The sequence below is a fragment of the Octopus bimaculoides genome, chromosome 12 (assembly GCF_046866305.1).
Source record: "Octopus bimaculoides isolate indiv1 chromosome 12, ASM4686630v1, whole genome shotgun sequence".
Classification (NCBI taxonomy): Eukaryota; Metazoa; Mollusca; class Cephalopoda; order Octopoda; family Octopodidae; genus Octopus; species Octopus bimaculoides.
Window position 1 is genome coordinate 50,743,546 of NC_142939.1, and position 12,646 is coordinate 50,756,191.

At 33.9% G+C, this 12,646-nt stretch overlaps 1 protein-coding gene across 3 annotated transcripts in view; it reads left to right on the forward strand.

Annotated features, from left to right (window-relative positions):
- Positions 1 to 10,584, forward strand: part of LOC106873718 (uncharacterized) — a 53,794-nt gene extending 43,210 nt beyond the window's left edge. For all 3 annotated transcript variants that reach the window (XM_052972186.2, XM_052972185.2, XM_014921194.3), the window contains exons 2-5: positions 2,000 to 2,222; positions 5,440 to 5,508; positions 6,381 to 6,602; positions 9,580 to 10,584. In XM_052972186.2, the coding sequence (XP_052828146.1) occupies positions 2,048 to 2,222; positions 5,440 to 5,508; positions 6,381 to 6,602; positions 9,580 to 9,824 (711 nt within the window). In that variant the 5' untranslated portion in view covers positions 2,000 to 2,047 and the 3' untranslated portion in view covers positions 9,825 to 10,584. The remainder of the gene's footprint in view (positions 1 to 1,999; positions 2,223 to 5,439; positions 5,509 to 6,380; positions 6,603 to 9,579) is intronic.
- Positions 10,585 to 12,646: the final 2,062 nt, after the last annotated feature.

Below are 12,646 nucleotides of genomic sequence, written 5' to 3' on the forward strand. Positions count from 1 at the left end.
GATGTAGTTTGTTTCCAGTCTTCCATGTAAAGCATGCCTAGCTATGGAAAATTGGCTCCACAAATTCTGTCCAACCCATGCAAGCATGGAAAAGTGGACATTAAAGTGATTATGATGATATATATATATATATATATATATATATATATATATATATATGTGTATATATATGTGTGCGTGTGTGTGTGTGTGGATATACACACACACATGCTCACACATACACACACACATACATATATATTTAGATAAAGACAGTTATGGCCGATATACTCTACTGCTCTATTACACAGAGTGTGGTTCTCTTTCTGATTTATGATTTACTGACGATATATATATATGTATATATATATATAAATGGCTGATGATTCACTCTATTAGTTCCTGAAAGACCACATTGAGTGAAAAATCTTGAGTTGAAATGGAATTTATAATGAGCTTCATGTGTATATGCATGTAAGCTAGCAAGTGTATGTACATATGTGTAGATGTTTGTGTGTGTGTGTATGAGTATATATCTGCGAGCATGTCTATGTCTGTGTGTGAACGTATATGTTTGTATCTGTACAGATTTGTAAATATGTGAGTGTGTGTGTGTGTGTGTGTGTGTGTGTGTGTGTGTGTAGGCATATATTCACGTGTGATAAATGATTGAGGGAAAGAAACATCTGCTCTGAGCTAATTTATCATCAGAAATATTTTTACAGGAAAATATTTTTCTGGAAAATAATTCCATATAAATCTTCTTTATGTTTTAATGATAGGTATGGCTGTGGAATGGATGCAGGCTTAGTTGTGTGATTTAAGAAACTCAATGTGCAACCATATCGTTTTGGGTTCAGTCCCACTCTGTGGCACCTTGGTTAAGTGTCTTAATACTATAACCTTGTTCTGACTAATAACTTGCGAAGGAATTTGATAGACAGAAGCTATTTACAAGTCCATCCTATGAATGTGTGTGTGTGTGTGATGTATGTGTGTATGTACGTCAATGGGGTTGGTGCTTTTGTATTTGTACTCTCCATTGCTTGACAACTTGTGTTGGTTTGTTCATGTCCCTATATAACATTAGTATTTTGGCAAAACAGACTGACAGAATAAGTGCCATGTTTTAAAAATAAGCAATGGGATCTATTTGCTTGACTAAACCCTTCAAAGCTGTACTCCAGCATGGCCACAGTCCAATGACCGAAACAAATGAATGAATATATATATATATATATATATATATATATATATATATATATATATATATATATATATATATATACATACATACATACATATATATATACATACATATATATACTTTATTTAAAAGCAACAGAAATATAACAAAAAAACTGTTACTCAGAGTTTCACGTTCCTGTTCATAGGACAGTTTTGTTTCTAACAAAACTGTCCGATGAATGGGAACGTGAAACTCCGAGTAACAGTCTTTTGTTATATTTCTGCTGCTTTTAAATAAAGCATATTACTCTACCTCTGGTATTTGAGTACACTTTTTTTCCACCTTGTTGCACATTTATGTGCTTACTCCGGTATATATATATATATATATATATATATATATATATATATATATATATATGTAGGGGAAGAAAATGGATATAATAACAATGGGAAACTCATGGTTTTCGCTGGTATGTCTTTAATTAAATAGATAACAAAGGAGGAAGAAGCAGAGATGAGAGTAGCATTTACGATAGTTTCAATTTACTGGTTTAAGCAAATCTGTTCAGAATGTGAATAGATTTACTTAAACCAGTAAATTGAAACGATCATAAATGCTTCTCTCATCTTTGTTTGGTCTGAGGCTATAGTGGAAGACACTTGCCCAAGGTGCCACACAGTGGGACTGAACCCAGAACCATGTGGTTGGGAAGCAACCTTCTTACCACACAGCCACACCTATAATGATCAGTATCGTAATTTTTTTTTTTTTTTTTTTCCCTAAATTCAAAACAACTTTTATAAATCTGTAAATAACTTTATTTTCCAGAGAAACCACGCCGGATGATTTGAAAGGCGGTGCAGGCCCCACAAGCCGATGACGTCATTCATTCTACATCTCACAAAGATTGAAGAGAAGGATCCAGAGAACGATGACGTAACACATCCACAGAGTTTCCAAGAAGAACTCGCTCGATGTTACTCCGTATCCGAAGACTTCCAATCGTTCCGTAGAAGTTTCGTATCGTTTCTAGGGAAACGTTATTGCCAAAGTGAGATTTTCAAGAATCTTCATTTTCTCTTTCTTTTACACAAAGATGTTTCCTTCTACCGTCATTTTATATCTTTCTTGTTCTTGTTGTTGTGTGTTTTGTGTGTGTATATGTGTATATGTTTTGGGTGTTTGTTTCATGTGTATATGTGTTTTGTGTATGTGTCGGTTCTGTGTGTGTGTGTGTTTTGTGCATGTGTGTTTTGGGTTTGTTTGTTTCATGTATGTGTATGTTTTCTGTGTATTTGTGTGTGATAGTATGTGTTTATGTTATGTGTGTGTTTTGTGTGTCTGAGTATGTTGTGTATGTTTTGTGTGTGTGTGTGTTTGTGTGTTTTGTGTGTGTGTGTGTGTGTGTGCACGTGTCTGAGCATGTTTTGTGTGTGTGTGTGTATGTGCACGTATCTGTACATGTTTTATGCATCAGTGCATCTGTGCGTATGCATGTATTTTCTGTGTGTGCATCTATTTTGTGTGTATATATGTGTGTTGTGTGTGTGTATGTGTGTTGTGTGTACATGTGCACAGTTTTTGTATGTTTTGTCTGTGTATTGTGTGTGTGTGCATTTACTTTGTGTGTGTGTGCATGTGTTCTGTTTGTGTGTGTGTGTGTGTGTGTGTGTGTGTGTGTGTGCGTTTGATGTGTGTGTCTTTAAGGTATTATACGGTAGATCAATATCTGCAATTCTCCATAGAAATACAAGTTTATGAAAGTTTGTGTTGATGCTTAACAAAAGAAGGCAACCTTACAGAATAGTGTTGTTCCACCATTATAATACTGAACTAAACAGGTTAGCATGCAGTTTAGCATTGTAAAAAAAGGTGAAAGTAAATTGTCCTAAAAAATATGAAAGTAAATTGTGATAAAAACTAGCAGTGATGATTGTGACGTGCCAAAATTTCATAAATATGACACAAAGAACAATGCTACGTCCACAGGCATTTACATCTATAGCATACTCTATTGATATATTTGAAGTATTTCGCAAATAGCAGCCGAGGTACACTATTCCAACGTGCTATACCCAGCAATGAACACTTTTGGGAAGGCAATTTGGTGGCTTGCATGTTGATGCATTATAGCCAACACAGCTATATATGAGCATTGCAATAATTCTTCACAGTTAATGAGCTACGAACTGATTGGAAATGGTGGCATTCCTGTGGAGTCACTTGAAATATACAAGCCAATTCTATTTTTGAGGAAGAACCATTTGACGCTACCAATAATGATTCAGCTAGTGTACATGTGAGTAAGAGACTGTCATCACTTACAATTTCTGTCGCAGTTTACTTTCATATTTTTAAATGATTTACTTTCATATTTTTTAAACAGTTTACTTTCACTTTTTTATGTTAAATTGCATGTTAACCAACTAAACCTGCTTGTATTCGTTATTACTAAATCAAATCTTGATCTCCCTTATCACAACTGACAAAGTAGCCTCCAAACAGTCACTTAACCTGTTAGAAATAGCAGTCAAATTTCCCTTTTTGATTTGCAAAAAATAATTCATTTGCTTGTATTTTTTTTATTTTCATTTCTCTTCCAAAATTTTCTTCCTTTCGGTTTTTGTCAAGATTTGGCTATAAACTTCCTCCCTGTTCGACATAATTTTATTGGCTTTTTTTTTTTTCCTTCTTTAGATATAATTAGGCAGAACAAGATTTCTGTCTATTTTCGTCTAGCTGGCTCACAATAAAAGACGTAAATATTTACCACCTTCCAAGATAATCACTCATTATTATAAACATGAGGCAAACTTCAAGATTATAACTTCAGGACTGTCGAAAACAGACTAAGAGAAATAAATTAGACATTCCAATAGTCATCATACCCATAATATTATCCATTAAATTTGCGAAACAAGGTTAACAGCAAGAAAATCTAGACTCAGAAAGAAAAAGAAAATGGTGCCTGGAGTTCCTTGTAACAACAAAGAATTCAATTAAGTTCTCCACCATTTATTTCCACCTCCACCTGTTCTTGTTTTATTTTTCATCTTTTACTTGTTTCTATCATTGGACTGTGGTCATGCTGGGGCACTGCCTTGAAGGGTTTTAGTCAAAGGAATCATCTGTAGGACTTTTTTTTTAAAAGCTTGGTACTTTATTCTATCAGTCTCTTATGTTACAGGGATGAAAACAAACCAACACCAGTTGTCAAGATACAACACACACACACACATATTCTTTTATTCTTTTACATGTTTCAGTCATTTGACTGCAGCCATGCTGGGGCACCGCCTTAAGCCTAGTACTTATTCTATCGGTCTCTTTTGCTGAATCACTAAGTTACAGGGATGTAAACACACCAACATCGGTCGTCAAGGGATGGTAGGGGGACAAACATGGACATGCACACGCATACATACATCTATATATATGATGGGCTTCTTCCAGTTTCCGTCTACCAAATCCACTTGCAAGGCTTTGGTTAGCACAAGGCTATGGCAGAAGACACTTCCCAAAGGTGCCACACAGTAAGACTGAACCCAGAACCATGTGGTTGGGAAGCAAGCTTCTTACCACATAGCCATTTCTGCACCTATATATACATATATATATATATATATATATATATTCATTTCAAATTTTGGCTCCAGGCTAGTAATTTCAGGGAAAATGAAATTTTAATTTAAGTTTTTCATTTAGATAATTTTAAAACAGGGAGTTTGTATCATTAAACCAGGGTTGGTCTGGGACAAGTTGGTATCAAAAAGGGTTAAAGAATAATCTTCGTTATTTTATTGCTATCAGCTGTCTGTAGATGAAACTATGGCCTCTTCATGTCACAATTCTTTCTGTGTAAAATAGTATCAGCTGGTTGCAAGTCATCACAGAAAAAGCTCTTTTTATTTCAGAGGTTTCCTTCTCTTAGATGGACCATCTTCACAATGACTGGTGAGCACCATCTCCTCATGACTACAATGCATGGCTGTTGACTGAGTTCCTTCATCATGTGGTTACCAGTTTAGTTGCTGACCATGCAACAGGTTGTACTTGGTTACAAAAGACTTCTTTCAGTTTCCATCCACCAAAACCACTTGCAAGGTTTTGTCCAAGGCTATAGTAGAAAACACTTGCCCAAAGTACCATGCAGTGGGACTGAACCTGGAACCATGTGGTTGAGATGCAAACTTATTACCATACCAACAGCCATGTCTGTGTTTGATGAAATTCTTATGATTTCTTCCTTTTTTTATTCTTTCTTGCAGATTGTGTCATTGATCCAATGAGTTTTGTGTTTGGAATATGGTGCGTTGGTGTATTTATGGTCTCTATAGGTAACGGGTTTATTTTTTGCATATTATTTCTTTTTTAGACATGTGTAGATTCATGGTCTCTCACACAGAAGAGAATTCCATAATCCATTGTGCCATATTAATATTTGATTGTAGAACAGCCATTTCATAACACAGTATGCTAATTAAATTCATTTTATATTTACAGTGAATTTAACTGGTTCCTTGCACTGGTTTAATCAGCCATTATTAGATGCTAAAAAAAAACAATAGACTGGCAGAGTCATTAGAGAGTTGGATAAATTACTTCGTATCATTAGTTTTGACTTTCTGCACTCTGAGTTCAAATCTCACCAACATCAACTGTGTCTTTCATTCTTTCTAGGGTTGATAATATCAAATACCAATTCATAGTGGTGAAGCGACCGAAGTGTTAGTGGTTAGAGCAAGACACCCTTGCGGTGTCTGCCCAGGTGTTCTAATAACAACAATGCTCTCAACAACACAGGTGCCAAGCTGTATAGGCTAAGACTGTGGAGATTTCCCTTGGGTAAACATTGGTGGTATGGAAAGCTATATGTATGGTTAGCTATTAGTCTTTTCCTTTGTTAGGCCTACAATACATGTGCAGAAGGATGGTCAACATTGACCAATAGACTCCATACATTATTTATTAAATCCATTGTTCACCTTATCGAGTCAACTTCACATTCAACTTATTTCTGTTTTGCAAAAAAATGTCTGAAAGAGTTTTTAATTTGGTGATTCATGGTTCAAATTCCACTGTCATTCAACTTGTCAACTATTTCTCCAGAGTTTGATAACATTAGTCCCTAGAGCCATTAATTAAACACCAGTTTGTAAGTAAACATAATCTTCTACTTAAACCAAATAAAATATTTATCTCTTAACAGGTGTGGTGTTTTTAATCACGTGTTCTGGAAGTCGAATGGCTACCTACTATCTGATTTCCGATGGCATCCTCTCCATATTTTTTTATCCTTTGCTGTTTGCATACTGGCCCTTGTGGATGGGCTTATCAAGCCCCGACTCTTACGAAGATGATCCAGATGATTCTAATGCATTTAGATGGTGGCTTGCAGTTCTAGTGATACGCCTTCTCACCTTAATTGCCAGTAAGTTAACATTGTTGTCTAACTTCTTCCTCACACCATTTAAAACACCTTAAATATTTAATCGCTTCAACCAATCAATTACCACTATTTTGTTTCTCACCAAATACAGTCTTTCTTTGTAGTTGTTGTTATTGTTTAATTTCAGTTTAGTTCTAATCAACCAGAGTTGTGGCCATCCATAATGTTTATCTTAATGTAAACCCTTTGTGGTCAATACAGAAATCATCATCATTGTCATCATCATCTATTATGCTGGATGGGGTGCTGAGCACCCCTGTTTGAAAATACAAGGACACAGATACTGTGTCATATAGCCAGCCGGAAATACCATTTCCTGGGGCTAAACAACAGTAACATTCGTCCCATCCAGGACTGCCACATTAAGTTGGCAAATAGTCTTTACTTTAAAGTAGTTACTGAATCTCTCTCTTCGAGGGATTTAGAAATAATAATGTTTCTATTCATACACACATATATATATATACCAGTGGCGTGCGGTGACTTCCGGGGTTGTGCATGCAATGAATTTCTCCCCCCCCCCCACTGGCAATTTTTCAGTATAAGAATTTTCGTATTCCTACGATTTACATATGGAAGATTCTGAATATGCAATCACCCCCGTATGATCTAGAATAAGCAGGGAATAAAAAATGGCTCTGTAGAGATGAGCCTGAAATAGGTGTATTGTTTGTATTTTTCTCTCTCTTCGAAACGTCAGTACTTTCCCATCCTCACTCTCCCTTTAAAATGTCTAAAAATCATAAGTGAAATGGAATAAAGATGAAATTGGATTCTGTTAATATTTTTGCATATTCGGAATCTCTGTTAAAGGTAGGAATCCGAAAAAAAATTTTTGAAAAATTTCGTTTTTCAAAGGGGTGCGATTCTGCATTAGCCCCTATACCTATTGGTTCAGCTGAATCAATTTGAAATGATTTAATAAAGAGAACACATTTAGTTACATTATATGGCCATGGTTTTAGATAGTTACGCTCTCGAAGACAAGTCAGGTGCTTTATCATGCTACTTGTCAATTCCGGGAAAAATTATTGATACTCAAGCAGACTGTTCTGAGACTTACTGAACTCCGTATATTAAAAGACAACGTCTCACGCACACACATTGAAAATACACGCATATACATGAATACACACATAATGAAAGACAGCCAAAATTCAACATTGTGAAAAGCCCCCCCCCCCAAAAAAAAAACCCTGTTGTGGCAGAAGTCAACATCTCTGAGATTGAAACAAGAAATTTACGGCCGTAAATAGACTACACCCAGCAGCACAGAAAAAAAAAACCTATGTAGGTTAGGTGTGACGAAGAAGTCGAACCATTTCTCCTGCGAAACAATACTGATGTAAGAAGGTCGAACCTTACGTTATAACAAACACTAACCAAAACCTGCAATATATGCCCTTTAATATATTAATTTTTTTTATGTTCTAAAATGTTATTTACCTCATTTATAAATTAATTCAATTCTTCGATCTTTCTGGGCAAATATATCTATCATATTTTCATAGAAATCTTCTCTTTTCATCAATTGCTGTAATAAATCTTTTTTCAATTGACATTAGTGCTAGCCCAGACAGTCTTCTTTCTCCTGACGCATTTCTTTGGTATGTTTTGATTCTACTTAATGCAGAAAAGGATCGCTCTGCAGAAGCAGTGGTAGACGGAATTGTCAAAATCAACTTGCACAGATTGAAGAGTTCTGGCATAGCTTCAACAAAATCGCGAATATTTTAAGATCTATCAAAGATTTTATATGTCTTTGAGAACGCTCATGCTTTAGCATAGCCATATGTAAATTATTTAAATCATCATAACCTTTATCATTCTAAACATTCTTTTCTAAGCAAAAAAGTAAACAAGGCCAACAGAATAATTTATTAAGTGTAGCACTTCCAGTTAACCATTTTTTCTTTTCATACAAATTAACCTGAAATTGTCTCGTGAATAAAGGTAAATTCGGTGTTGGTCTCCCACCGTTTATAATTAATTGTTTTCCATCGAAGTCTCTTTTCGAAAAACTATTTCTCAAAATATCGTTTATAACACTCATTTCGAAAAAAGGCTACTTTTATATAAGAATACAGGTGTAAGCGTCTGAGTAAATTGCATCTGAGTCAATTTCAACAAAACGAAAAAATAACGTTAGTAAAATTAATTAAAGATTAATTAGCTACTTCTGAAATAAGAAAATAATATAGATAATATTTTTTTTTTCAGAACACTCCAAAAATATAATAGTGCAAACAGATGTTTTGGATAAAAAAAAAAAATTCAAACTTACCGCCAGGTTATTCCGACATTTCATATGGCTAACTGAGGAATTATGGGATTGCCCTTGTTCGGGTCAGAAAGTGGAACGAGGTTAGCAACAAAGAGACAGAGAGGGGGTGTCACGCAGTCTTCTCAAAGCAGACGTACGAGTCAGTGAGAGAGGGGAAGGGGAGGCAGAATATTTCGAAAACACCTGGACGGAGTTTCTTTGAAAAAAAATAAATATTTTATCGAATTTTCCGATGATATGGATAAAAAAAATCACAGAGCATGCAGCGCATACTTTGCATGCCTGATATATACATATATATATATTCACATATACATATATATATATATATATATATATATATATATATATATATGCACATATACATACATACATCATGCTGCATCCCATGATTTCAACATACCCTTGCTCAGGTGGTTACATGCTATTTAGCCTCTATCTGGGACCCTGGCGGGTGCTACTACTCGAGGTCAGAGTAGACCCAGGAACAAAAGTGTCTAAGGGGTGGTTCTACCTCCAACTCCACCACACAAAACCCTAGATCACCTGCACCGAGGTCCCATTCCCTGGTATATTTTTATAGTCATACCCAATCCTGAGTAAATATTTACAGTATTCTTTCTAAGTGTGTGTGTGTGTGCATGCATAAATATATCTCTCTTTCTACTTCTTCAGGTTCTGCTCTTTTGCCAATGTACCACCAACACCAGCACTGCTGTCATGAAAACCTAAGCTCAGATACAGTTGACTCTTTGTTCCCAAACTTCTGCAGTGCAACATATGCTGTTGCTTTAAGTGCCCTTATATTTGGATGGGTTTCCCTTCTATCTACAGCAATTCCAATTCTACTATGTCTCTTACTATTTCAATTAGCTCCATTTATAGCTGGTCCAACAAAACCTCAGGTTTTAAATATGTAAATATGGGTTTTAAATAAGCACGGGTGGATGTGTGTGTGTTGGAGAGAGGGCATGTGTGTATGCATATATGTGTGTGTGTGTGTGCGTCTATATTTATATACATATATGTATGTGTGTGTGCGTCTATATTTATATACATATATGTATATGTGTGTGTGCGTCTATATTTATATACATATATGTATATGTGTGTGTGTCTATATTTATATACATATGTGTGTGTGTGCTTATAATAATTCAAATGCAGGCAAAATACAAACACTGCCAACATGAAACCTACAGTTCTAAGATAATTTGGCATAATATTCATTAAAGACTATATGTATGTGTGTAAGCATGTATGTATGTATGTATATATCTGTATATCTATATTTATCTATGTATATATACATATATTTATACATACATATACACGTATAGGGAGAGAGGGAGATGTGCATGTATGTGTATAATGCAAACGTCAGAAATAACATTTCTCAGGTACAACACCATTTCCATCAGCAAAGAAGTGAAGGAAAATGAAAAAGCATTGAAATTCAGAAAATTATAATTTCTTTATTGCTCTTTTACTCATTGTATGTGGCCATACTGGAGCAAATTAATTATACTTAATTTAAAAGCAGTTGGACACTTGAAAGTATTGAAATAATAATTTAATTAAAAAAAAAAAATATATATATATATATATACATATATATATATGTGTGTGTGTGTGTGTGTGTGTATACCATATACATACATGTGGTTGTGTGTGTGAATATATACTTAAGTATATTTATATATATTTAGATATATATACATATATATATGTATGTAACTATGTTTATCTATCTGTATGTATGTATGTGCGTGTATGTGTATACATACTTATGTATATAGGTAAATAGATATTTATAAATATATATGTATATCTGTTTATGACTATACATATGTATATATATATATTTATATATGTGTGTGTGTGTGCAATGTGTATATATATATATATATATATATATATATATATATATGCGCATTTGGGTACTCAATGAAGCTGGAAAATTGTTCTCTGTTTTCTAGTTTTTTCTTTCAGAGCTGATCGTTCCTTCTGTCATTGCTCTGAGTTTTGCTTGTCACCATATTTTATATATTTGTTATGCCTTTTTATCTTTTATATATTTTTAAATCTTTCAAACCAACCAACCAAGGGAAATAACTCATCCCAACACTACTGATTTGTATCTTACAAGGTGTTTTTACTTATGTTGCATTACGGGAAACTTCACATGCTAAACGTGTGGATATTTAAGTAAAAAGTTGATGTTCATTGCCTGACAATTGCATTGTTGGCATAATAATCGATGTTAATAACAGACTATATCATATATGTGCTTATGCATGTGTTTGTATGAGTGTATGTGCATATATATGTATATATGTGTGTGTGTGTATATAAATAAATAAATATATATATATATATATATATATATATATATATATAGCTGAAACTTTGAAGTCACTGTCAACAACACTCTACAATAGTATAGAGTAACCTGTCAAATTAATGTAAAATTGTTTTTATTCTAGTTGAACATAAAAACAAAGATTAATATATATATATATATATACATACATATATACATATATATGCACATATATGTTTGTATTCATGGATATTAGACATATGTGTGCATACATGTATTTGTGTGTGTGTGTGCGTGTTGAACAAACAAAAACAGTAAAATAAACAGGAGCTAATCATGTTGTTTACATTCATACACACACACTTGTGCTTTTGTGCTTGTACCTGTGTGTATATAAAGACACACACACACACACACACACACACACACAGATATGTACAGATATGTAACAAATGGCACAGTCACATGTATTTGTGACACTTTGCATAATCTTAAAAAACATTTGATATGCCCCATCCTCATGCAAAATTTAAGACATAATTTATACTGAAATCTCATGCCTTAAACAATAGCAGATGTCTTTCATACAATTGCTATATGATACATGACATACATAATTCATTATTATATATAATATATCATATAAAATCAGGCGCTCCTGTCTGTCTCAATAAGTTATAGAGAGCATACATCTATAATGCATATCTGGACAGCTTCTTTCTTTTTATTATTAATTTTAAGTCTATTTTCATTCATTTATAATAATTTCTTCAGCTGGTGAAACAGAAAATACTAATGAAGCTAACCACATTTTTGCTTCGCATTAAAAGATACTTTTACTAAATGCACAACATCAAAAATGATCTGCCCCATAAAACTGCTGTCTTAGAAGTATCATTTAGGTACAGGGCCTTGTAATTTTATTCAGTTTTTGGATAAGCAAATTTGATAATTTTGGATAAAAATTTTCAAAGACATCATGCAATGTGTAACTTCATAAAGTCAGTATCTGAAAATACATTTAGCCCTGTTAAGGAATAAATTTTGTTCAATTCCTATGCCACTCTTGTTCACAGATGTTTATGAAGGCTTTGGGTGATTGGTCAGAATTAACAGTAAGGGTGAGTTGTTTAAGAATTCTATTATGGAATTTTGCTGATGGAAAGAACAGAGCTCTCCATTTCAAAATAACAAAAACACTTGCCAAATTTACAGTGCTAAATAAAATATATTTACACATAAACTTATCGGATGTTAGCAACAGGGGCAGTATCATTACCCAATAGCAATCTTTATCTCTTAATTTACGTGAATGTACTATAAGAGCAATGTAATACTGCAGCGTTTGTCCTAAGAAAGTCTATTATATAGATATTTGTGCGTAAAAGCACAGGGATTTCAAGGGCAGATCAGAAAAGT